The sequence below is a fragment of the Diceros bicornis genome, chromosome 1, assembly GCF_020826845.1.
Source record: "Diceros bicornis minor isolate mBicDic1 chromosome 1, mDicBic1.mat.cur, whole genome shotgun sequence".
In the NCBI taxonomy this organism is placed as follows: Eukaryota; Metazoa; Chordata; class Mammalia; order Perissodactyla; family Rhinocerotidae; genus Diceros; species Diceros bicornis.
In genome coordinates, this window is record NC_080740.1 from 82,797,009 (window position 1) to 82,822,368 (window position 25,360).

Here is a 25,360-nt window from a genome sequence, read left to right on the forward strand (position 1 = left end):
TACACCTCAGTCTTGGACTGTTAGCCTCCAGAAGTACGAGAAATAAATTTCTATTGTTTAAGCCACCCAGTCTATAGTATTGTTTTGGCAGCCCTAGCAAACTAATACAATATCCAAGAGAAATGAAAACCTATATTTACACAGACTTGTAGGTGAATGTCCATAGAAGCTTTATTCATACTTGGTAAGAAATGGAAACAATCCAAATATTCATCACCCAATGAATAGCTAAACAAATTTTGGTCTATCCATCCAATGGATATTACTCCAAATGGAATATTAGCAATAAAAAGGAGTGAACTATTGATACATGCACCAACATGGATGAATCTCAGAATTCATGCTGAGAGAATATGAAGCCAGAGACAAAAGAGCATATACTGTCCCCTTCCTTTTATATGAAATGCTGGAAAAATCAGATCTAACCTGTAGTGAGAGAAAGCCCGTCAGTTGGGGGAGATTAACTGGGAAAGGGTAGAGGAAACCTTTCAGGGTAATGGAATGTTCTATATCTTGAGTGTGTAGTGATTACACAGGGGAATACATTGGTCAAAACTGATCAAACTCAACACTGAAAATGCATTTTGTTGTCTGTAAATTATACCTCACTAAAATTGGTTTTTGTTGTTTTTTCAAAAATGTGTCCTCAATCCTGAAAAGGCTCAGAAGCCCTGCCCTGGAAGCACTTAAAGGCCAGTGAGCAGATCAGTGTGGTCCCTGGTGGGTAACCAAAGTGCTCTGTCCTCACAGGAGGTACGAGGAGGAGGCCAGCGAGAACGAGGCAGCAGTGGATGAGGAGGAGGAGGAGGGAGAGGCGGAGGAGGGAGATGAGGACATTTTCGCTGAGAAAGCCTCACCAGACACGGTCGAGTGCCCAGCATCAAAGGTAGGGAGGGCCAGGGAGATGGGAAGGGCTGTGTTGGGGAAACAGCCCTCCGTCCTTGAGCCTGGGCCCTCAGAAAAGGCTCAGGGCCGGGTCTCATCCTTCAGCATCAGGGGACGGATGTCCCCCCTATACTTCGGGTCATTTCAGTGATAGTAAACCAGGAGCGGCTGACTCCCACCCTCATCTCTCCCGCCCTCTGCACCTCCCCTGTTTCTCTGGAGAGGCCTCCAGCTTTGTAATCAGGTGGGTCTGGGTGCACATCCTGGCCCTGCTGCTCCCTCTGTGTGGTCTCAGGCAGACGACTTCATCCCTCTCGAGCCTTCCTTTCCTCCTCTCTAAAGTGGACACAATAAGAGCAACCTAGCAGATGGGTTCTGAGGTTTTGAAGGGATGCATTTTTTCATTTGGGTCTGTCCAAAGTGCAATAGGAAAGGGGAGTCCAGTAAAGTGCCCCTCGCCTCCTGCTTCCCTGCTGCGCTCAGGTTACCTGGTATCTACAGAGAGCTCTGTGTTCTTTCCACCTGCAGGACTCCTGGAAACAGCACCCCATAGTGTCTGAAAAGGGTACCTGGGGGTGGAGCTGCAGGTTGTGCACTGCACAAAGGTGCCTTGCCAAGAGGGGCTGGAGAAGAACCTGGGGCTGCCTTCCAGTGGCTCCACACCAAGGGGAAGTCTTTGTGCAGTTTCTCCAGCCAAAGGGGGCACCTTTTTCAAAATTACACAGAGGCACTATTTAGGCTCACAGTGGCCCTGCATTTAGGTATTCTTGTTTATATTTTACTGGTGACTACTGTGCAAGGACAGGAGAAAACCTGATCCCCTAGTTTACAAAACAAGATTTGCTGGTTGCATCCATAATTCAAAGCCTCTGCAGTTTGTGGCTGGAGCAGTGGAGGCCTTGGGTGTGGCTTTGTCAAAATGCTGCTGGCACCTAAGTCTTCAGGGTGTGAAGTCCAGGACATCGGTGCTTGAGGTACCTCAGCTGCTCACATGAGCTTGTTTGGTGACTGAATATGCTCCCACTAGCCACAACCACAGGTATCAGAGAGGAATGAGGGCCAGCGCCCAGGCCTTGGGTGCCATCCTGGCTGGGCAGGGCTGGGGCCGAGGAAGCCCCTAGCTGTGTCTGTGGGCCAAAGGCAAGGTGACAGGAGTGGGGAAGAGCTGAGGAGTCTTCCTCATGAATCTGGGAGTGGGTGGCTGAGACTCTGGATACTGGTGGCCTCAAAGCTGTGACGTTTTCCTTAGGTGGACAAAGAGACCAACACAGAGACCCCGACCCCATCTCCCACAGTGGTGCGGCCCAAAGACCGGCGGGTGGGCACGCCATCCTCAGGGCCATTTCTTCGGGGGAGCACCATCATCCGCTCTAAGACCTTCTCCCCAGGACCCCAGAGCCAGTACGTGTGCCGGGTAAGCCAACATGTGGTGCTTTCCTCCTCGCAGAGCACCTGCTTCCCACGGGGCAGCCGAGAGCCTTTGGCCTCACACAGTTCTGGGTGCAAATCCCAGTTACTCTCACATTGTTGAGCATCCTTGGGCAGGTGAACACCCCGCCTCATGTGCAGTTAATAGACCGACTTCAGAGGGGTGTTTTAAGGATTGAATTAGATGAAGTATGAGAAAGGCTCAATATCCAGTACATGGCCGATGTTATTATAGTTCCCCCAACTCTCCCCTCCTTCTTTGCATCCTGCCCTTCCCTCCCACACGACCACTTGCTGAGATCAGACTGACCCCTCACTGCCCCTGAGCGGGCATTCTTCCCCACCTCCAGGGCGATTCCAGCGTGCAGCCTGAGGTTGCAAAATGGCAACAGACCTGTGTTATTTAGTCGCAGGGTTTTTTTAATTGAATTTGTCACTAACGTTGAAAACTTAGGAAAGACAATTAAAAATAAAATTAAAATGGAGAGGTTTCACATAAAATTCCAGTTTCTCTTGAAAAAAGGGACATCTGGTGCTACAGACCGCGCGTTCTCTCATGGCAACGATTGGCTGGAGCTGAGCAGTGGGGGCAGCTGCCCAGAGATGATTGGTGGGCAGGGGGCTTTCAAGTTCACCTGGCCCTCTACCTATTTCAGTTGCTGGCCTGCTCTTGCAGGCCCTGCTGGAGTTTAGAGGCGCTGCAGTAGGACACCCTTACCTTGCTATCCAATTCGTGTGCCCTTCCTCAGCTGGCCCACTTCCTTCATTCTCTAAATGGAAAGTTGGAGCAAGTACAAAGTCTGAAGGGTCGTGCTGGTTGCTGAGGCTACAGAACCAGACCCTGTTCCTGATTTTCCTCAGGGGTGGCACAGGTAAGACATGTGCACACCGTACCTGAGTCCGGGGCCCAAGTGATGTGTCAACATCCTTTCTTAACCTCCGCCATACGGAACCACTGAACAGTAACTAGAAGCATAAACAGAACCTTCCTGCCAAATAGTCCAGTAAGCCGTCACAGCAGAGTCCGTGGAACCCACCCCACATCATCAACCTGCCACTTACCTGTCTATTGTCATTTAGTTGGGTGGAGAGGGAGATATTGAGAGAGGTTCTCTATATGTAATATTCAGTATCCAAGGTTTACAGTTATAAGATTGCATAGAGAAGCTAATTTCTTCATAACATGAAAATTTCGCTAATTTTACTGGCTACTTATCAAATTAAGTCCCCAAAAAACATTCCCTACAGTCCCTGCCAGAAATGACATAAATCCCTCCCTTCTGTGTCAAGTCTCTAGCTAATCCTTTGAGCCTGTAGGCGTCTGAAAAGACAACACAGGCACAATGCACGTTGGCTGTATATCTTGCAAAAGGTACAGCGTTTCCTGAAGTCATTGAATGTGATTTTGATGTTGAGGAATTCCTGAATCACAGGTGAAGAATCCTGCAATTAAGCCAATTCACAGCTGAAGAAGAGAAAAATCCAATCTGTGTTTCAAATGTGAATGATTTGAAGGATTTAGAAAAGCCCTTAGGACAATGGATAAAACCCTCTGTTTTTGGCAAAGTTACCGTGTTTATGAACATGCAGTGGAAATCAAACACAAAGTGAAGAATGTCACTCGTCAGAAAAATCACACCAAAAGAAATTAGCATTTAATTCTTTCTTTTTCATCAGGTTTAGAATGCAGTTGTAATTTTGTTAAATGGAAGATATAAAATATAACTTTGTAAAGTGTTTCTCTTCTCCAACTAAAGATTCAAACTTTTTTCCCCAATATTTGCTACAAAATCCTGGTTCCTTGTTTATGGATTCACTTTAAGTAGCCCTCTCCCAGAAGTGGCATCCTCGAGTAACATGGAGCTCCAGTCCCAGTCATTAAGCATCTATAACACGCCTAGCACTACACTAGACCCCTCCCATATTTTACTATCTGGACCAATTTCCAACCCTGCAAGGCTACAAAGTAAGAAATGTGCAGTCAGCGTGGATCACATGCCACAGGCAGAAAGGGCCTTTCTTAGCAGAGCCATGTATTCTTCCGTCTTTGCTTTCTGACTGCACTTCAGCCCAAGCCTATCTCTTCCTTTTGTAGAATCTTACAGAAGGCTACAACGAGTAGCCAGTGGTACCACATCCTGAATTTTTTTCTATCATTTCCTCTAAAACTCTGTAGGCATGCATTCTGTCTCCCAAGATAAAACAGGTAACAATTTAACCCTCTGTTTTGTACCCACAAAATGAGCATTACCAAATTCCCAACAGAGGATATTGGGGTCTGTCTGTGCCCCCTCATACCTCTACTACACAGCCAGCTCCAAGTTTTCTAGTCCATGACTTACAGCGCTCCGCTTCCTAGTAGTCCTGTACCAGTCAGAGTTCTTACTAGCAAGCAGCAGAAACAGACTCCTAGCAATACTGTATATGCAGGAAAGAAATTTTTGGAAAGGAAACTGAGTAGTTTCCTTCACATATCCATTGGAAGGCTCTAGAACCAGCCTCAGAAATCAGGTAGGTAGAAGGAGGGCCAGACGCAGCCAAAATCATACCACAAAACCAATCAGGTGAGGACGCTGCCATGCTGCTGTAGAATGTGGCCCCCACTGGCCCCACTGCTGCCCTGGAGTTCAACCCTGATGCCTCCACTGGACTCTGCCACTGCAGGAGGCCACTGAAGTTATTGTTGCTGCTGCTGCTGCCACTGCTCTACTAATGGCTTCTCCCTGAGATCCCAACAAACATGGCATGCTCATGGAACAAAAGAGAGTGGGCTGGTTAAATCCCAAAGGCACGGTGACAGAGAATTAGGTCCAACTAACCAGGTCATGATTCAGAGCCTGAGGGATTTGCATCCAGTTGGCAGAATCTAGTCCTGTGCCTACCCCTAGCTGCAGGAGAGGCCATGAAAGCAAGACTCTGGTACTTTCAGCTTTGTTAGTGGGAGGTGGCCTTAGTCTCCTACCAAGAGCCATGAGGTGGGGACTTCTACACCCATTGGATAGAGTTTCAAATACCAATCAGCAACCCCCTCCTCCCCAAAAAAACCACACATTTTCTGTTTCATCTAATCTCACAAACAACCCTGCAAGGCAATTTGTATTAACCCCATTTCACAGATGCTGAAACTGACACCCAGAACGTCAGAGCACTTGGCTCTAGGTCACACAGCTACTCAGTGCAAAGCCAGGGGTCTGACTCCAGAGCCCACAGCCTTTCTATTATTCAAAGCCACGTCCTGAAGCTTCTTTGCCCTCCTCCAGGCTACATAAGAGTATTCCTTCTACTGGCCTGATGCCACACCTCTGCACACCAGGTGCCCTCCGCTGGGCGTCCCCCTTCTCTGGTCTTCAGCATGGCCTGTGTCACTGGTCAGTTTCCCTGGCTTGGGGCTCCACTGAACTTTAAATCTCTGAGGGTAGGGACTTAGCATTAGACTCCCTACAGCTCTTCACCATCCCTGTGTCTTCACCATATAGGTGTTTATCAGCAGTGCTGTCATTTATTGTGGGTGGCTCACTTCGACCTTATGAATGCAGTCCTAAAATTCTCATTCCTGAACTAGCTCCCTGTGACTTTCAATTATTTCACCTCTCTCTTCCTCAGTTTCCCTCACATTACTTGGAGATAATAACAAAGCAATAACATTCTCTACCATGTTTGAGATTAAATGCATTAAAATATTTTATATAAGAAAAAGTTAAGTCCAAGGACTTATTGTAGCTTTCATACTGCTCTCTGCCTCAGTTTCCCTAGCTGTTAAATGGAAATAATAACAAGGCAACAATATTCTCTACCATGTCTAAGATTAAATGCATTAACGTATCTTCACATAAAAAAACACTAAGTTCAAGGACTTAATGTAGCTTTCATTGCTCTTTTATAACATGGTCTTTAACACAAAAACAACTATGACTTAAGGATCAATTGTCCTGATACATATTTCTTGTTGGTATGACGCATATCCCGTGAGTGCCCCTTCTGGGATCTATCCAACCAGTCCTTTTGTATGAATCCACCCCAGTCAAGATGGCCGACCCTCCATCTGTGTATTAGCTTCATCTCTGGGCCCTTTATGCATCCTGGGGGCCAGGAGAGGACATGGTCCTGGAGTCAAACAGACTGGGCCTTGAACTCTTGTTCTGACACTTCCCAGCTTTGTGCCTTGTAAAAGCATCCTAGTCTCTCTGGGCCTCAGTTCCCTCTGTTAGGATTGTTTAAGGGTTAAGTGAAACTGTCGATAAAGCACATGGCACAGAGTAGGTGCTCCATCCACATGATTATTTTTACTGTTACTATTATTTTGTTTCTGGTTCTGGTTGAGACTGCCTAGCACAGTAGCTATTGCATCAGTTACATCCCTGGGTTACGGTGTTGGTCAACATAGCAGGACTATTAATATCATTATCACTAATAATTATTAATAACCACAAAATGACGCCATGAACAGTTTCTCAGGCGAGACCTGCAGCAGTGAGCTGACAGCTGCCAGAACAAACAGGCTCTGTAGCCTCAGCCTGTGGTGATCCACTGACTTGGAAATATGACCTGGGAAAGAAGCCCCCACCCCACACCCACCTCCTGGATGTGCCGTCATCCCAACCTCCCACTCCGGACCCCCTCTGTGGGGGCACTCATTCTCAGTAGAAAAGCATCCCACCTGGCCTGCAGCCCTGACCTCTGGCCTGGATGAGGAATATTAGCCCTCCGGAGAGGGTGATTATAATAAGGGATTCAAGGGGTTCTGAGGAGGGGAGAGCTGTGATCAGCAGCCCTCACAGACTCTGTCTGCCCCATCTTCTCCAAGGTCCCTGAGGCTTTGCCTTTGGGCTGCTTTTTATATATGTGTCAGTCTTGACAGTGGCTCCATTTGAGCCATAAAGATGGGCTCTGGGCAACAGGGAAGAGTCGATGCAAACAGGCTTTGGTGTAGTAGGTCTAGCGGGCAGTCACACTGTCTAGTGTCAACCCCACTGTGCTGCTACCAGTTCACCAACCTTGGGCAAATTTTGTAGCCCCTGAGCGTCTGTTTCCTCATGTGTAAAATGGCGACGCTCCTAGCCTGTGGGGTTGTAGGACGGATTACCTGAGTTATCGGGCGTATAGCACGTAGCATGCATCATGCAGAGTAGGTGCTCAATGAATGTTCGTCTAGAAAGAAAAGGAAGGTCGGCATGACACCTGCCTCCTGCAGCCCCCAGGGAACGGAAACTCCAGGTGTTTGCACGAGGAGAGGAAGGACTGCGCAGAGCGGGGGAGCCCCGCCACCCTCCTGGCCCTGGTGCGCCTTCCAGATGCAGTCGGAGCTTAATTAACTTCCCATGACTTTTCTCTTGCAGCTGAACCGGAGTGATAGCGACAGCTCCACGCTGTCCAAGAAGCCACCTTTTGTTCGAAACTCCTTGGAGCGGCGCAGCGTCCGGATGAAGCGGGTAAGAGAGTCTCCTCCAAGCTGTTCGTCCACCTGCTCCACCCTTGTTTCCCCAGGGCCTGCGTCCTGCACACATATGCCCCGACGTCTGACCGCTTCCCCTCAGCCACTGGCTTGAAGAAAGTCGAGTTTGCGAACTGTAAGGCCTGTGGAGGCACCGGGGAAGGTGCCAAAGGGTGAATGTAACATTACTGTCATGACAAATTGGTCAGATCAGGACTGTGCGTACTTGGTCTTCTCTTCTTGGGTAGAAATTACAGTCACCAAGAGCTAACTAACCCAGGATGTCACAGTCACCAATCGGAGCCTGCCTCACGCAAGATTCCGCTCAGCGTGGTGTCCAGCTGACTGACCAGTTAAAAGTCGGACAGCCCAGCCTGCTGGCAGAGGAGCCGCGCGCCTCTGAGCACCGCCCGGAAGCAGGGAGGTGCAAATGAGCTGCTCAGTCCAGCTGGAAACACACGGGAAGAGGCCCCCTGTAGGGAAATCTCTCCTTTCCTTGTGGAGACTTGGCTGAGGGATCAGGGTGGGGTGGCATTAGGTAAAGGACCGACTCCTGATACAGACTTTTACCGGGCAGGGCTGCAAGAGTCGCAGAGGGGCCCTTCCCGCTCTGAGCTTTCAAATACAGAATTTACAGCGGTTCTGGTGAGTTTACAGAACTGGAAGAAACAGGAGCCAGAATGTGGAAAAGAGAAGTAGAGCAGGAGAGAGAGTGCAAAGCGAAAGGGGATGCTCAGGGAAAGCAGAGAGTGCCAACAGCCCAGGCAGGGGAAGGCTCTCGCTGTCTCCTGCAGACCTGCTGCTGACAGCCGGAATCAGGAGTCGGTCCTTTGCCTATCAACACCCCTCCCCACAAGTCTCCAGAAGGAACTAGAGAGAGCAGGAGAAAGCAATGCAGAGAGGGTGCAGAGGAAAGAGAGAAAGTGCTGGCTGTGGGAGAATGTGGACATGGCCTCAGGTGACAGGGACAGCCGACTGCCCACTCAGGGTCCGCCACCCCACCCCTGTCTGCTGTAGCTGCCTGGTGCTGCAGAGTCCCCTGGGGAGCTTGATGATGCAGATTCCAAGGCCACACTCCCGAACAGTCTAATTCAGGCAGCTGGGGCAGGGCCCTGGAAACTGGATTTTAACAAGCTCCTCGGAGGATTCTGGAGCAGGTGTTCCATGATCTACTCCTGGAGAAATGCCACTGTGGAAGCTCCTGCTTGCTCCTGCTGCGTGTCCTACCGCTTCCTGCCAAGGCAGGCCCCACGGCAGTTTCCCCGGTCTTCACCTCCTCTTCCTCTTAGCCAAGTGGATGACTTACTAGAGCCCTTGATGGTGGGGCTGAGCCCACGTTGCCCTCGGGTCCTAACTACGTCCTGAGGACCAGGAGAGTCCAGAGACTGGGCCAGGGCCCTTGGGCACTGCAGTCCTTCCTCTACTCGCTTCCCGAGCTCTGCCTCTCTCTGCTTCAGCCTGTCCAGGCAAGTTTCTAAGACTGGACATGGGTCAGAGCAAAGCAAAAGAATCTTCATCATTGCTCTGAGAACTTGAGCCACATAGATCACTCGGCTGGATTTCCTGACCCTGCTTGTTTATAAGTACAGACTGGACAGTGGCCACCCTAGAGGAGCATTAGAGAACTTCTGCACTGAGCTGTTTCGTATTCCTAAAAGTATGCTTGCCAGCCTTCAGTGGGGATAGGTCTCATAGTCATGTTTTATGTACCTTTTGCAAATCCCTTTATTGGTCATTGTATTTGTTTTCTATTGCTACATAACAAATAACCACAAACTGAGCAAATATATACGAAATAGTACACAAAATAATACAAATTCATTTTCTCACAGTTTCCACGGGTCAGAAGTTCAGGCACAGTTTAGCTGGATCCTCTGGTCAAGGTCTCACCAGGCTGCAGTCTAGGTGTTGACTGAGTGCATCCTCATCTTGAGGTTTGACTGGGGAAAGATTACTTTGTTTCCCTTAGGTCATTGGCAGAATTCATTTCCTTGCATTTTCTTGCTAGCTGCAGGCCAGGGACTATTCACAGCTCCTAGAGGTCATTCTCAGGTCCTTGCCATGTGGCCCTCTCCACAACATACATTGCTTCTTCAAGGCCAGCAGGAGATCTCTCTCCAGGAAGGGCCCAGCTCATCTTTAAGGCCTCACCTGATTAGGTCAGGCCCACCGAGGATAATCTCCCTTTTGATTAACTCAAAGTCAACTGATTAGTTACCTAATCATGGGAGTGATATCCCATCATATTCAAAGGTCCCACCTACACTGAAGGGGAGGGCATGAAACAGGATATGTATATTAGGGGGTGGGAATCTTAGGGACCATCTTAGAATTCTGCCTCCCACAGTCCTTTAGTTATTCTTTTTTAATCCTTACTGCTTTTTGATAGGAGAAGGAGGGTTAATGATTGTATTACTCAGGATCTTTTACATATAGATAACTGAAGAACTCACTCAAATATAGCTTGAAGGTGAAAGAAGGGATTTATTGGCTCATTTAAATTCCAGGATGTTGGACTAGTTTCAGGCAAGGACTGATCCAGGAGTTGCAAGAATGTCATCAAGCCTCAGTCCCCCTCTCATGGCACTGCTCCCTCCAGATAATTCTTAAACAGGGTCACCCCATGTGATGGTAAAGATGACCATGATCAGCTCTAAGTTTATATCTTTCTGGCTTAACAACCTCTTGTGTAAAGACATTGCCTTGTTTCCGAGTAGCTCAGCCAGAGTACCAGAATTGAGTATTAGTGGCTGGCCTTAGATGACATACTCACCCCTTGGGCAACCACTGAGATTCTGATTGGCCAGGTTCAGGTCACATTCCCATCCCTGGAGCCCCACACGAACCACATGGGTTGAGCACGGAGGAAGAGAGGATCCCCAAGGGAAGATGAGGGCGCTGTGACTATAAGACTAGGGAAATGGATGCTGGACAAGCAGAAACAATAGCTGTCCGTTACAGGAGCACAAAGTCAAAACTTGACCTCTGCTCTCGAAGGGAACAGACTTGCATTGAGGAAATAACTCCAGAGCAGGATAGAGACAAGAATCCATGAACTGAGAGTGTAAACGTTGAGAGCACTGAGATTCAGGAAACGGGCACAGTGTAGGGAGTGAGTGGGTGGGGACTAGAGCCAAATCCCTGGGATGGAATCTCGGCTTTACACTTACAATCTATGTGGCTTAACCTCCGGGGGCCTTATCTGTGCAAATGAGAACAGCTGGGGCCTCATAAGGTTGTTGTGAAAATGAACTGAGTTAATGGAAGTAAAACGCTCGGCAGCGTGCCTGGGACGTAAATATGCTCTGTAACGTGAGCTGTAGGCATGGGGAGAATCAAGACAGGCTCCGGGGGAGGGCGAGCCCCATTTTTGAAGGAGTGGAAGCCTGCGAATGAATGAAAGAGAGTTCAGAGAAAGGGGCCGTGTGGGCCCTCTGGAGGGCTGTAATAACGGGTCAAACCGTCCTCACCCCCGCAGCCTTCGTCCGTCAAATCTCTGCGCGCCGAGCGCCTGATGCGCACCTCGCTGGACCTCGAGTTAGACCTACAGGCGACCAGGACTTGGCACAGCCAGCTGACTCAGGAGATCTCGGTGCTGAAGGAGTTCAAGGAGCAGCTCGAACAAGCCAAGAGCCTCGGCGAGAAGGAGCTGCCGCAGTGGTTGCGCGAGGACGAGCGCTTCCGCCTGCTGCTGAGGATGCTGGAGAAGCGGGTGAGTGCGGCGTGCAAGGCTGTGCAGGCGGCACGTGCTGCCCCTGGAGAGGGCCGGTGAGGGACAGAGGTGGGAGGCTCTTTGACTGGGTCCTCCGATCCTGTGAGCCACTGAGAGTGTTCCTAGCAAACTTTATTGAGTCTTGATCATTTCCATGTTGATGTATGCAAGCTCTTCTTGTTCACACATTTATTCATCCGTGCAGTCCTTCATCAAACGTGTTGGGTACCTAGTCTGTGCTGGGGCACACGCAAACTAAGCACAGAACGCTGAGCCACCCCTCTGCCTGCCCATGCGGTCCACAGAGCAGGCGTCTCCAAAGGGGAGAGGAGCTGATGGTGACAGGGCTTTGTACTGACGGACACCGGGGAATACACGCCTGCTTCGGTCTCTGCCCCAGTGTCGGGAATTTGAGGGATTCCAGGTTACTCAAGAAAAAAGGTATGACCACAAAGTGGCCATTTTTGGGTGGTGCTGTTTTCACAAGTTTACACGTGGGGGAAGTCCCTCATAGCATGAGACCTCCCAAAGGCACCTGTCTGGGGGCCACTACCTAGAGGGGAGGACAGCAGAGGAAGTCCCAGGCAGCGGGGTTGCAGGGGGGCTCATGCACCTAGATGATGTGGCTCAGCTGCACCATGTGCGGTCTTTGGGTCAGAGAGCTCCAGAGCAGCAGCAGCTTGGGGTCTTGTATAGCCCCGGGGTCTGTCTTATCTATGGCTGTTGGGTATCGGGTGCAGCTTCACGGAGTATGCAGAGCAGGCAGGTTCTGGATGGCTAAAAAATCTGCTTATCTGGGCTATATTTAAAACAATTGGGTGGGTAAAAATTTGACTTTGGCACCAGTGGGCTTTTAAACTAACAGGTCCCAGACTGCCATGAAGAGGTAAGCAGCACAGGGTCAATACACAGAGGCCATCTTTGACTCATTTATATAGCACCTGCCACTTGCAGATTGCCACCCAGGGCAGTAATGACAGGCTTTTCCTAGATCTCTCTGCACACAGCCAGACAATACAAAGAGCACCATACAGAGGGTGACTGCCTGGGAGGATTGTTGGGAAGGCCATCAGTTGGAGCCCCAGTTCTCAATGCACGTGCTGGTGCCTTAGAGCAGGAAAATGGTGCTTAGCTTAGGACTGGTGTTGGAACTTCAGATTGACTTTGGCAATTCAGAAATTCCAAAAATGTTTCCTTCTAATTTATTATTTATACCCTATATACTTATAACAGGGATATAATAAGAGCATTAAGGGAAAGTAGAAAATTAGAGAAAGTTTTAAGGAAGAGAAGGAAATAAATATATCCCTAACCTAATTGTAGTTGTCTGTTACATTTATCTTTGGGCTTCCTGGTAGCCAAGACAAAAAGAGGTAAGAAGTGCATATATATCCTGCCTTAAGAAAACACAAACTAAGAAAATTTGACGTTTCAAATAGTAAAAATATAGTATGTCCGTGACTGTCTGATAATAACCTTCTACTAAACAGCCATTTGAATAATGGCTTCATAGACTAAAATTCTTAGTTCAATGTTTTTAAGTATGTAGTACATGGATATTTTAGGGCTCTCTGTGGTTTGTTCTCAAAAGATGGTTTACATCAGGAGGAAATGTACCTAAAGCCCTTGAGCACAACTGCATGACTTGGAATTGGGTTTCCACCACTTTTTAGTGGTTTGACATTAAAGAAATTTCTTAGCATGCCTGAGCCTCAGTTTCCTCATCTGTAAAATAGAGGTAATTATAAAACCAACTTTCCCAGGTGGCCGTGAGGCTTGGATGAAGTAGCATACATTTCACCAGGCAGCGCTCATCTCCTTACTTCCCCAGAGGTCCACACAGGTATTCAGTTCCCTGGCCCCGAAAACCTGTCCACCCTGCAGATGGTGGGATCACTTCCCCTCATCATTCTGAGTAAAGAGGATCCTACAGTGGAACAGGAAGAGTGAGGGTACCTGTTCTGTGACCCTCAGACCTTTGGACTACAATAGACTCCTCATTTGTGCTAGAAAGTTCTCCTTGGCTGACCCATTTCTGGAGGTCCTAAGGACTCTCCACTACCTCACGGCCTTGCTTGCTTTGCCCTACAGATGGACCGAGCAGAGCACAAGGGTGAACTGCAGACAGACAAGATGATGAGGGCGGCTGCCAAGGATGTGCACAGGCTTCGAGGCCAGAGCTGTAAGGAGCCCCCAGAAGTGCAGTCTTTCAGGTAAGCAGTGGGCACCTGGCCAGCCTGCCCTTCCCTTTCACGCCCAGCCTCCCCAGCCTCAGTCGTCTTTTCTCAGTCTTGCTGCTCCTCATCTCGTGCTCCCTTCTCTAGCAGAGCACCAGCTCTCCCCATAACAGATGTTCATCTTCTGCCAAGCCGTCCCTGGCGGTCTATGAGCTCTGCAGTGCTTTCCCTCGGCTGTCTTTATCAGTCCCCACACAACTCGAGCTAATTTGTTAGATCCTCTTGTTTAATGAATGAGCCACCTGCTCCAGCCTTTCCTCTTAGTGTTTCCATCACTGGTAATTGAGGAGGATTGGCTGAATGATAAATAAGCCTGGGGGTGACGGATGCTCTCGCCCGGCCTCCCTGGCTCTGCCTGCTGCCTGCCAGGATCTCAGGGAGGTGCTTTCTAGTTGTACTGGACGCAGGCATGTCACGGGAGGGCCCTAAACACCATTTAGCCTGGGCTTCCCATTCGCAGGGGGCCTTACCTTTAGACTTGGGATGTCCTCTCAGATAAGGTACTCATGGTTGTGTATGTGCTAAGAAACACTGGTGGCATATAAACATTTAAAATATACCGTAATTTGTATACCCATGTTTGGACATCTCTTAATTTTTAACCCATTGGGAATCTAAAACGAGGAAGTGCTGGAAGTGGCCCATGGGCCGTGTTAAACTCGGTGGGGCTCTTGATTGGAACTGAAGGTGACTGGTCCTGCCAATGTCCTCCAAAGCGGTGGTTCTTAACCAGGGATGGTTTGAGCCCCCCGGGGACATTGGCAATGTCTGGGGACACTTTTGGTTGTCACAACTGGCAGGAGGGGTTGGGGAGCTGGCACTGGCATCTGGTGGTTGGAGGCCAGGGATGCTGCTAATCATCTTACAGTGCCCAGGACAGCCCCCTAGCAGAGTGATCCTGCCCATTACACCTATCAAGTGAGGTGGGAAAACCCTGCTCTAAAGGGCTGGCCTCTTGCACAGGGAGAAGATGGCATTCTTCACCCGGCCTCGGATGAACATCCCAACCCTCTCTGCGGACGACGTCTAATCGCCAGAAAAGTATTTCCTTTGTTCCACTGACCACGCTGTGAACATAGACTGTGGCTAAAGTTATTTCTGTGGTGTTATATGAAGGTACTGAGTCACAGGTCCTCAAGCACGCTTGTCGGTTTGAAGACGAACAGATTTTTTAGTTTGGGTTCTATTATTATTAAAAAAAAACAAAAATAAAAACAAAAAAACAAAAACCAGCATTAAAATGACAAGATTGTATAGTTTGTATATTTAGGAATGTATTTTTGAGAAAGAAAATTTAAATGAACTAAAGCAGTGTTAAGTTGCTGCTCTTCTTAAAATTGTTTAGTTTTTTTTTTTTTTTGTACAGCTCTACCTTCTAGAGGTTTCACTGCAATAAGAAGTAATGTTTTGGGGACGGTAATCCTAAAAGGACGTCCTGCAGATGTCACAGCCCAGCTGACCTTTCCTACTTAACATATTTTGTACAATATTAAAAAAAAAAATGCACAGGAACCGTTTGGGGATTCTGAGGTGCCTCCGTGAATCTTCATGAGCTGTGATGTGTTTTTATGTGGCCGCCTGACGTGGAGCGGGCAGCGCGGAGCTGGCCGAGCAGCCAGCCCATGCTGGCGACAGACCTGCCCACGCTGGTCTCAGATGCCCAGTGAAGCCACTGAAGTGAGTGAGGGAGGGCTACGGAGAACTCCTTTCAGTTTTATCTCCATCAATAAAGTGGCCTTTCTGAACCAATTTCCTCTCTCTCTTTTTCTCCCCCACCCCACTTCATCTGTGCTTCCCTGATGTTTGACTCTCCCCTTCCCCATCACTTCCTCCCCACCCATCCCCAGTCAGGTGACATTTGTTCTTTCGCCCTCCCCTCCACTCATTTGCTCATTAAATGAAAATGACTGCTCAGCCGGGGCTGTTGCAGACACTGGGAAGTCAGCCTTGAACAAGTAAAATCTCTTCCTCTTTCCTTTCTCTGACTTTATCCTGTGCGACTTTCCTGCACGTGTGTTGCAGTACCAGCCACATCAGAATTGCTTGGAGCACCTCGTTAAAAATAGGGACCCCTGGACCCTCCCCAGAGCCACTGACCCAGCCCTCCCCGAGTTGGGATGGCCCCAGAGAACTACTTTCATCCACATTCCCACTGTAAGTCTTATGCACACAGAAGTTTGAAAGAGCCACTGGTATAGTATGAATGAAGCCCAGGTAGAGGCAGAGGCAAAATGGAGAGGCCCCACTCTCCCATATGGGAGAGTCACACAGGGCCCACTAATACGCATGGCCCTCTCCAGGCCACTGAGGACCATTGAGGGAGGGCTAATGGAGGGAGTGGAGCCCCCTTCACTTGGCTGTGGAGGTTCTGTCCCCACCTCCCCACTACATTCCTTACCTGGCTGTTTCTCCTTATATAGAAGAAACCAACAGTGGCGTGGGATACACCATTATTACCTACGTGGCTTCCAGGACTTTCTATAGCCAGGCCTCCTTCCAACCATCCAGTGCAATTCCTCTCCACCAAACTGGGGCTTCCTCCTTCCCCGGGCTTCACATCTCTGAACACACCAGTCTCTGATGGGCTCGCTCTCCTTCTGTGGAGTTCCACGCCACATGTTGAGGGTTGGCTTTGCAGTTTCTTCAAATGAGTATCAACATTGTCCCCAACTCAGTTGTAACAGTCCAAGAGCACAAGGGTTGTGTCTCATGCTGCTCCTGTGGCCCTTAATGCCTACACAGCTCAGAGTTCTGAGATAGCTGCGGTCCTTACTGACCCTGCCCCTCTGTTAAGGGCACTGGCTGCAGCGATGGGGCAGATGACCCAAGCTGGACAGTCAGAGTGACCCATCCCATTGGCTACCGTGATTAGACCAAAGATAGGCATGGGTCCCCAGTTGGGCCAATTAGAGTCTTTCCCTAGCTCTTTCCACCTGAAGGTTAGAGACTAAGTTCTCTCTTCCCAAAGCTAAGCTACTTGTGGCCATGGTTCCAGCTTCTGGGGCCAGCCCTGCAGAGAGAAGCAGATGGAAGAAGTGGGGGAAGGAGTATCCTCGGGGTCTGAATCTGCTGACACTGAGGTCAGCTGCATCCTCGCTCTATTTGTAGTCTGCGGTGAACCGGGTCAAGAGGACTCGAGAAAAACTCGGAGGTCAGGCAATGGATTTTTTCACTCAGTCACACCTTCATCCATGTTCAGTTCTCCCGACAAGGGTCAGCCCCTCACGCCCGCAGCAGCAGCTTCTATGAAGCGGAGCTCTGACGCCCTCCTCGTGTGTGGGGAGGGCTGCGTGGAGCAAATCCTCCTGCCGAAGAAGTGTGTCTCAGCATGGCCTCGACTGATGAGACGAAGCGTTTGTGGGGAGAACAGACCACCTCTGTGGAAGGCAGAAGGCCCTTTGTCAGCCGTGGCCTCGAATTCTCTATGAACAGTTCACTGGTCAACCACCAAAACATCCGTTGTTTGCCTAGCGAGAAATTGAAGAATAAATACATAAGCTTCCACTCATAATCCCGCATGTGTTTTCTCCAGAATCAATCTTCAGGAAATAAAAGCTCGGAAATGTGAAATGACCTGCTCAAGGTCACTCAGATAATAAATGGCCAGGAGCTAGGATGCAAATCCCATCTTCAGACTGAAATTTCTATTGCCTTTCAGCTCTAGTTTCTATTTCATGGTATTACCACGTCACATGAGGCCTTACTTGAAGTGATTTTTTTTTTTTTTTTTAGTGAGGGAGACCAGCCCTGAGCTAACATCTGATGCCAATCCTCCTCTTTTTGCTGAGGAAGACTGGCCCTGGGCTAACATCTGTGCCCACCTTCCTCTACTTTACATGGGACGCCCCCACAGCATGGCTTAACAAGCGGTGTGTCGGTGCGCGCCCAGGATCTGAACCAGCAAACCCTGGGCCGCCGCAGTGGAGCACGTGCGCTTAATTGCTTGCGCCACCGGGCCAGCCCCTACTTGAAGTAATTTTGAACATTTGGTTTTGAAAAATGAAATCTGTGGTTGCTCTGCATGGGGTTACAGAGAAAGGTGGGGTGGCTAGGGTACTAATCTGAGAAAAGCCATTCAGCAAACCTCACTGGGTCTGATTGTCCTGTTCATAAAGCCAGTGGTTGCCTTTTTGACTACAAATCTTTTGCAATATGTACTCTGGCAATCTTTGTGCTTCGTGCCTCTGAAGAAGTCTAACAAGATTTGTCCAGTTAACTGTCTCCCTGCTAATCGGATTCCAGCCGTCCTGACCTTTCTTGTCTTCATTCCCGCTACAGGGTCTTTGCTGTTCTAGTTCCTTCTACCTGGTACACTCTTCCTCTGTGTCTTCATCCTTTCTTCATCTTCTTAAGGCTCTTTATCTCTCTTTATCGCTATTCAGATCTTAGCTCAAGCCTCACCCCCTCAGAGAGCCTTCTCCACCGTGACCCTGGGTTGCCCTACCCAATTTACCCTCCCACAGGTCACTCTGACACAGTAAACTGATTTGTTTGCTTCAGAGCACTGTTCCTCTTTGTAGTAATCTTGTTACATCCCCCTAGTCTCTCTCTTCCATCTAGAATGTAAGATCTTACAGCAGGAACCTTGTTTGCCTTGGTTTCTGTTGAGTCTGATGCAGAGTGGCTCCTTAATAAATATTTGTGAAATAAATGGATGAGATTAAATGTCTGCCCCAGAGGTGTGTTTAATCTCTTCTCTGTCATTCCTAATCGGGAAGCAAGGAAGGTTCTGGGTGGAACAGGAGTACTGAAGGCTATTCTTGTGGGGTGCCAGGGTGCAAACCCCTCTCTGATCCAGCTCAGTGCACACCCCCCAAACACTCACACATCCCCCTACAGCATAAAAAGCAGAAGTGACTGGAACTCCTAACACACACACACACACACACACACACACACACACACAAGCACACAGTGTTTACATTCTTTGAAGAAAAAAAAAAGCTTATTTACCTTGACATCAGTCCTTCTGTAAAAATTAGTTTTATTATTTTAATGGCTAATACATACTACACAAAATCCAAAGGGCACACAAGAGCCATAGTAGCAAATCCTCCCACTCACTACAGGCCTCAGCACTGTTCTAAAAGGTCACTTTAACTCATTTATCCTCACAACTACTCTATGAGGTAGTTACCATCCTGATCATTCCTGTTTTACAGTCAGGGAAACTGGCCCAGAGAGGTTAAGTTACTTGCCCAACATCACACAGCTGGTAAGTGGTAGAACTGGGATTAAACCCAGTGTGTGCCCTTAAGACACCACACTACAGGGACAAGTAAGTCTCCTTCACACTTCTGTCCACACTCGCTAATTGCCTCCCTAAAGACAACCTGTATTGCCAGGTTTTTCCATATCCTTCCAGGATGTATAAGCAATGCATATACAATCTTATATGTGTATTCTTTTTTATTCCACCTAAAAGTGCATACTAGTGGGGCCGGCCCAGTGGTGTAGTGGTTAAGTTCACATGCTCCGCTTCGGTGGACCGGGGTTCACAGGTTCGGATCCCGGGCACGGACCTACACACCACTTGTCAAGGAACAGGTAAAAGAACAAGGGCTTGTAAAAGAAACAACAGGCCCAAAATGGAGTCACTTGTGCTAAGCTCCATGACAGCAAATCAAGACTTAATATTTAACCTAATTGCAGTTTCAGCCTCTCTCAGGAATATGACCTTTAACTAGTCAATCTGGAATTACTGGATCAGCACTAGTGAGGTAATCTGCGTCACAGACCCCAGCCCTTCTCCCAAAGAAAGCTGACCTTACCTGAAACAATCCACCCTTTGTTAGACACTTCCTTTTACTGCTCACTTCTGTCTATAAAAGTCTTCTATTTTGTACAGCTTCACGGAGCTCCTTTCTATTCGCTAGATGGAATGTTGCCTGATTCATGAATCACTGAATAAAGCCAATGAGATCTTTAAATTCACTTGGTTGAATTTTGTTTTTTAACAAAAGGATAGGGGTACCAGTATGGATGTGTGTATATATGTAAACACGCACACAATATGAATCCTTTGTACTTGATTTCTGCACCATGCAATTTAGTATTTGCTTATAATTAATTTAAGACTTTTCCCCAACCTGTTTCACATGTGCAAGTCTTCTCTTCCCAAAAATGGTAAGCTCCATGAGGTTAAGAAATATTACATATGGTACAAGAATCTCTGCTATAACTCAATATAACCATTCTGAAACACCTCACATTATGCAAAAAAATTACATCCTAAAAAAATAGCAGATCAAGGGCTGGCCCGGTGGCATAGTGGTTAAATTCACACACTCCACTTTGGTGGCCCAGGGTTCACTGGTTCAGATCCTGGGCATGGACCTACGCACTGCTTGTCAAGCCATGCTGTGGCGGTGTCCCATATAAAGTAGAGGAAGATGGACACAGATGTTAGCGCAGGGCCAATCTTCCTAAGCAAAAAAAAAAAAAAAAAAGGATTGGCGTCAGATGTTAGCTCAGGGCTAATCTTTCTCACAAAAATAAATTTAAAAAGGCAAACATTAAAATTTAAGTAAATATGGATTATTTCATTTGACAAAGAGGACTGGCTTTGCCAATTAATTAATATGGCAGACATTTGCCATAAATTGGATGAGCTGACTCTGCAGCTCCACAGTTTTGATGAAAATACATTGAGAGCACTTATACAAGAAACAACATGCCAGAAAATATCCACTAACACTATTGAAAGTTGGGACAAGAGTTTTCAGATGTCAACTTTAAAAAATCTACACTGGCATACAAATTTAAGAATTCTTTTACGGAGCACAGAAGCAAAAAAGTTTAGAGACCGCTGCTTTAAGTCCTGGGGCTAAAGGGAAGAGTGAACAAGACAGGTAAGGCCCCTGTCCTCTCAGAACTTACATCCCAGGTTAACTGTTTGCGTGTTTAACTCAGATCTCACCCGCTCAGAGAGCCCTTCCCTGACCCACCACTCTACCACATTATCTTCCTGGCAGTTAAAACTGAGATGGTTATTTACTTTGTTGTCTAATACATCTCTTCACTCTAAAATGTAACCTCTAGAAACAAGTCTGACTTATTTCCAGCGCCTGGAACTGCGTCTGGCATATTAATGTGCACAATAAACGCTTGTTGAATAAATGAATGGATTTTGTTAGTTGCGTGCCCATTTCACAAAGGGGCAAACTGAAGCCCTGGAGAGTCAAAGGCTCTACGTAAGTACCTCTGTCCAAGTCAGTCCAAGCACAGAGCAGCTCTGTTTCGTATCCCTTCAAACCTCTGCCCTGGCCCCAACTTGAGAATCTAAGGGCGGCAGCCCCCATCCTGGCCGACTTCCCCGCAGCCTCTCCCTGCAGCGTCGCCTGGATCCCGCCAGGAGGCAGCAGTGCCAGCGGCGCCCAGCCCTCTCCGAGACGGCGGGGCATGGGAAGGGTTTCCGTTTCCGGGCGGGGCTGGCCGTTTCCGCTTCCGCTATTTCGTGTGTGAGGCGCTGACGGGAGGATGGACCGGGTGGTGGCTGAGTGCTCCGCGCGTTTGCTGCAGCAGGTCAGACCCTCTGGGGCCAGTGGGGAGGCGTGGAGGAGGAGGGATAGGCCCCGGCTGCCGCCCGAGCAGCGTTATGGTGGCGGCAGCGAGGCGGGGACCGCCCGGGTCCATCAGAGCGGGCAGCGGGGTGCCGAGACCCCGGCCTTCGCTGCCACGAAGGCGCACGCCTCCCAGGGACGCTCTCATAGGGGCGGGAGAGGAAGCAGCCGGCGTTCCGAGGCCCGTGTGACAGTGACGTTCAGCGGAGTGAAGGGTCCTACTCTCTCTCAGAAGCCCCAAACCAGCACCTGGTGGGCTGGAGGCTGGCGTGCTCAGTGCAGTCTCTGCGGACTGCCCCCCCATTCCCCGCACGCGCACGTGCTCTCCCAGGGGGTGCGGGGGGACGGGCAAAGGGAAGCGGGGTAAGAGCAGGAGCCCTGGGTCCTGGTGTGCAAACCAGCCACCCGTTCTTTCCATGAGACTGAGCGAGAGGAGTCCTAAAAAGCCCGTGGAGTGGTTCATTATCAAACAAGAGTTTGCTCTCTGCCGTCGGTATTCGTGGGGAAAGAACAGTCACAGCTTGTAAAAGTGAAAGTGGGGCAGTTCCATTACCTTTTATGCCCAGGTAGGGAGAGGTGGTAGGAAAGTAATTTAAGTACTCCTATATCAAGGAAACTGCTTTATGCTGAGTCGGCAGTCCACAAAGCAGAAGTTGGTCAAGTAAGTTGGCAACTTCTTTCTTCTGAGCCATATATTTGTCAGTGTGGGGATATTAGTACCTTCTCACTGGGTTGTGATAAGAATTATAGAGATAATTTCTGAAAAGTGTTTAACTCAACGCCTGGAACATAATATGTGCTCGTTTACGGCAACTTTTTTTTGGTTGTCGTTATCTCCTGGTTAACATTCTGAAATTTCAGTTGAGGAATCTCCCCTTTAGTAATGCAGTTAGATTGGAAGCTTTATTTCCTTCCGAATTGGCGCGTCTTTAGTTTTAGGTGTTGGAGTAAAAAGCTTGCTCTAGGACCTAAGACACTGGAAACAAAGAGGAAAAAAATGGGAAAGTCCTTCTGTCCCACAGAGGGCAAAAGCCAGTCACTTGAGCTATTTTAAATGTGACAAAAGGCATTTGCTTTTTAAAAGAGCCCCAAGTCATAAGATTTGGGAATAAAATCAGGTTGGTCACCTGATTCAAAGTGGTTATAGAGGCCAAAGAAACCAGGAATGTGAGGCTTATCCATTATGTGTTTTAAGCTCCTGTTCTTTTCCCCCAACACACACATTTAATTTTTTCATATTAAAGATAATATCCTAATGTCATCAAAAGCCTAGAGGAGGGAAAATCATGACTTATCAAAGGGAAAGTCCTTCATTCCCATTACTGGGATCATTCCCATCCCTAACATGCCCTTGGTGGAGAGGGGAAATAAGGAAGTAAGTAAAATTTATCGTGTCATGAAAGTCATCTGTTAGACTGGGCTGAAGAAAGTGCTTTTTCTTTCACAGGAAAAAGAGATTAAGTCTCTGACTGCTGAAATTGATCGGTTGAAAAACTGTGGTTATTTAGAAGGTTCTCCAGATTTGGAGAAGTTGCGGGAAGAAAATTTAAAATTAAAGTATCGACTGAACATCCTTCGAAAGGTGAGTACTCTGGGTTCTGGTTTCATTCTGCAATTTGAATTATTGTATCTTTTTAAAAACCCTAGTTATCAAAGATTCTGAAAGTATACCCTGAGGAATTTGGAAAAAGAAAGAAAGAAACCCTATTCTTTTCCCTGCAGTAGGCAGGTTAGGACTGAGTTCTTGGTACAAGTAATGGAGAAAGGGTGCTGCCCTGTCCTTCCAGGGCCCTTTGAAATGTTTTGACGTACTAAATGTTTGGCCAGCTTAAAGTAGGCTTCAAGTAGAGTTAAGACATTTCTTTTCAACAGTATATGCCTGTGCCTTTTTTAAAAAAAACATTTTTTGAATTTTAAATAATTGTCTATATCAAAAGGAAATATTTTAAAATACACCTACAGTCCTTCTCTGCCATAGGTTGGTTATTTTACAATTTTATTTTTATATTTTACAATGTCATATTTGGTTGTGGGTTTTTTTTTCCACTTAATATTTCAGAACACTTTTCCATGCAGCTTGTGCTGTATTTGTTATTTAACGACCTCATAATCTAACAGTGTCAGTTGTGTCAAAAAGTTGAGCTTGCTTCAGTTGGGGTTTTAATTTTTCATCCTGCCTTTCAGGTCTGCTGATGACTCATCCTAGAGGATGACCTCACTTTCATAATTGTTCTCCTGTGTGTGTATACTACTTTCAGGCTGCACTGCCATTATATCTTTTTTCCAAAGCTGATCCCATTTATTCATCTTAGACTCTGCCTGCCCCACTCCCATGAAGTCTTTTTTCTTAGCCTACTTGTGATCTGTTCTGCTTGAAATAGCTTTGTCTTTAAGTCTTCTAAAATCACAAAATTCTTTTTCAATAGAATCTTCACAAAAATATCTCACCTTTCTGATTACCTCATTCATTCTGCACTTATTTATACTTATTTCTCTATTATATTTATTTCAATTCAAAAGTATTATTAAATGCCTAATATGTGCTAGAGGCTGTGAGGGAAAAGATAGAAAAGGAAGTACAGGGGGGCCGGCCCCGTGGCTTAGTTAAGTGCGTGTGCTCTGCTACTGGCAGCCCAGGGTTTGGATCCTGGGCGTGCACCGATGCACTGCTTGTTGGACCATGCTGAGGTGGCATCCCACATACAGCAACTAGAAGGATGTGCAACTATGACATACAGCTATCTACTGGGGCTTTGGGGAGAAAAGGGGGAAAAAATGGAGGAGGATTGGCAATAGATGTTAGCTCAGGGCCAGTCTTCCTCAGCAAAAAGAGGAGGATTGGCATGGTTGTTAGCTCAGGGCTGATCTTCCTCACAGAAAAAAAAGAAAGAAAGAAAAGAAAGTACTATATATGTATATGTGTGTGTGTATATATATATATTTTTTTTTTTAGGTGCATAACCGTTTATTACAGGGTATTCTAATACACATGTCTGTAATACAAGTTGGCTCCAGTGTGTAAATAGGAGAATGCTGTCAGTGTAATGTGGAAGGCACACTGGTTTTTCACAAATACTTTGCTCTACTGAGTAACAGCAGCCTCACACAAGGTACACAAACACAACAGAAAGCAGCAAGCCACAGAAGAATAACATGCTGTGTGTGATGCCCATTCACACTAGCTTCCTCCCCTGGCTCGCTTTGGCCACATTCCCTGACTTAGAAACACTTATTAGATGGTTGTCTCAGAGGCATTTTGCCCTTGTTTTCATTAACTGAGCAGTCTCAACTCTTCGTTGTACCCCCTTCCATTGAGCTGTCCCTATCCTTTTTTAAGATAAAGTCTTATATTTATCTAGTCCTTATTAGGAATTACAGATACCTTTTTAAGGGTGATGATTTTAAAATTGCTATTGTGATAGCGCTTGTGTTACAAAATCACATAGATTTTGAGTAATCTGTTTCTGATGCTGATTTTCTCAACATATGCTATTTTTTAGGATGTAATTTTTTGTATAATGTGAGGCGTTTCAGAATGGCTATATTGAGTTATAGCAGAGATTCTTGTACCATATGTAGTATTTCTTAACCTCATGGAGCTTACCATTTTTGGGGAGGACTTGCACATACGAAACAGGCTGGGGAAAAGTCTTTAATTATAAGCAAATACTAAATTGCATGGTGCAGAAATCAAGTACAAAGGATTCATATTGTGTGCGTGTTTACATATATACACACATCCATACTGGTACCCCTATCCTTTTGTTAAAAAACAAAATTCAACCAAGTGAATTTAAAGATCTCATTGGCTTTATTCAGTGATTCATGAATCAGGCAACATTCCATCTAGCGAATAGAAAGGAGCTCCATGATGCTTTACAAAATAGAAGACTTTTATAGACAGAAGTGAGCAGTAAAAGGAAGTTTCTAACAAAGGGTGGATTGTTTCAGGTAAGGTCAGCTTTCTTTGGGAGAAGGGCTGGGGTCTGTGACACAGATTACCTCACTAGTGCTGATCCAGTAATTCCAGATTGACTAGTTAAAGGTCATATTCCTGAGAGAGGCTGAAACTGCAATTAGGTTAAATATTAAGTCTTGATTTGCT

General features: G+C 47.2%; 2 protein-coding genes across 4 annotated transcripts in view; both read left to right on the top strand.

Moving 5' to 3' along the window:
• Positions 1-15,442, top strand: part of WWC1 (WW and C2 domain containing 1) — a 151,601-nt gene extending 136,159 nt beyond the window's left edge. For both annotated transcript variants that reach the window (XM_058545580.1, XM_058545589.1), the window contains 6 exons: positions 751-886; positions 2,135-2,299; positions 7,650-7,742; positions 11,223-11,456; positions 13,548-13,669; positions 14,657-15,442. In XM_058545580.1, the coding sequence (XP_058401563.1) occupies positions 751-886; positions 2,135-2,299; positions 7,650-7,742; positions 11,223-11,456; positions 13,548-13,669; positions 14,657-14,723 (817 nt within the window). In that variant the 3' untranslated portion in view covers positions 14,724-15,442. The remainder of the gene's footprint in view (positions 1-750; positions 887-2,134; positions 2,300-7,649; positions 7,743-11,222; positions 11,457-13,547; positions 13,670-14,656) is intronic.
• Positions 15,443-21,131: 5,689 nt separating this feature from the next.
• The window catches only part of RARS1 (arginyl-tRNA synthetase 1), a 33,710-nt gene continuing 29,481 nt past the window's right edge, over positions 21,132-25,360 (top strand). Inside the window, exons 1-2 of one of the 2 annotated variants that reach the window (XM_058545602.1) lie at positions 21,132-21,217; positions 22,703-22,837. In XM_058545602.1, coding sequence (XP_058401585.1) covers positions 21,173-21,217; positions 22,703-22,837 — 180 coding nt within the window. In that variant the 5' untranslated portion in view covers positions 21,132-21,172. Of the gene's footprint in view, positions 21,218-22,702; positions 22,838-25,074; positions 25,207-25,360 lie in introns of those variants that run through there. The other variant, XM_058545610.1, reaches the window with a different exon arrangement.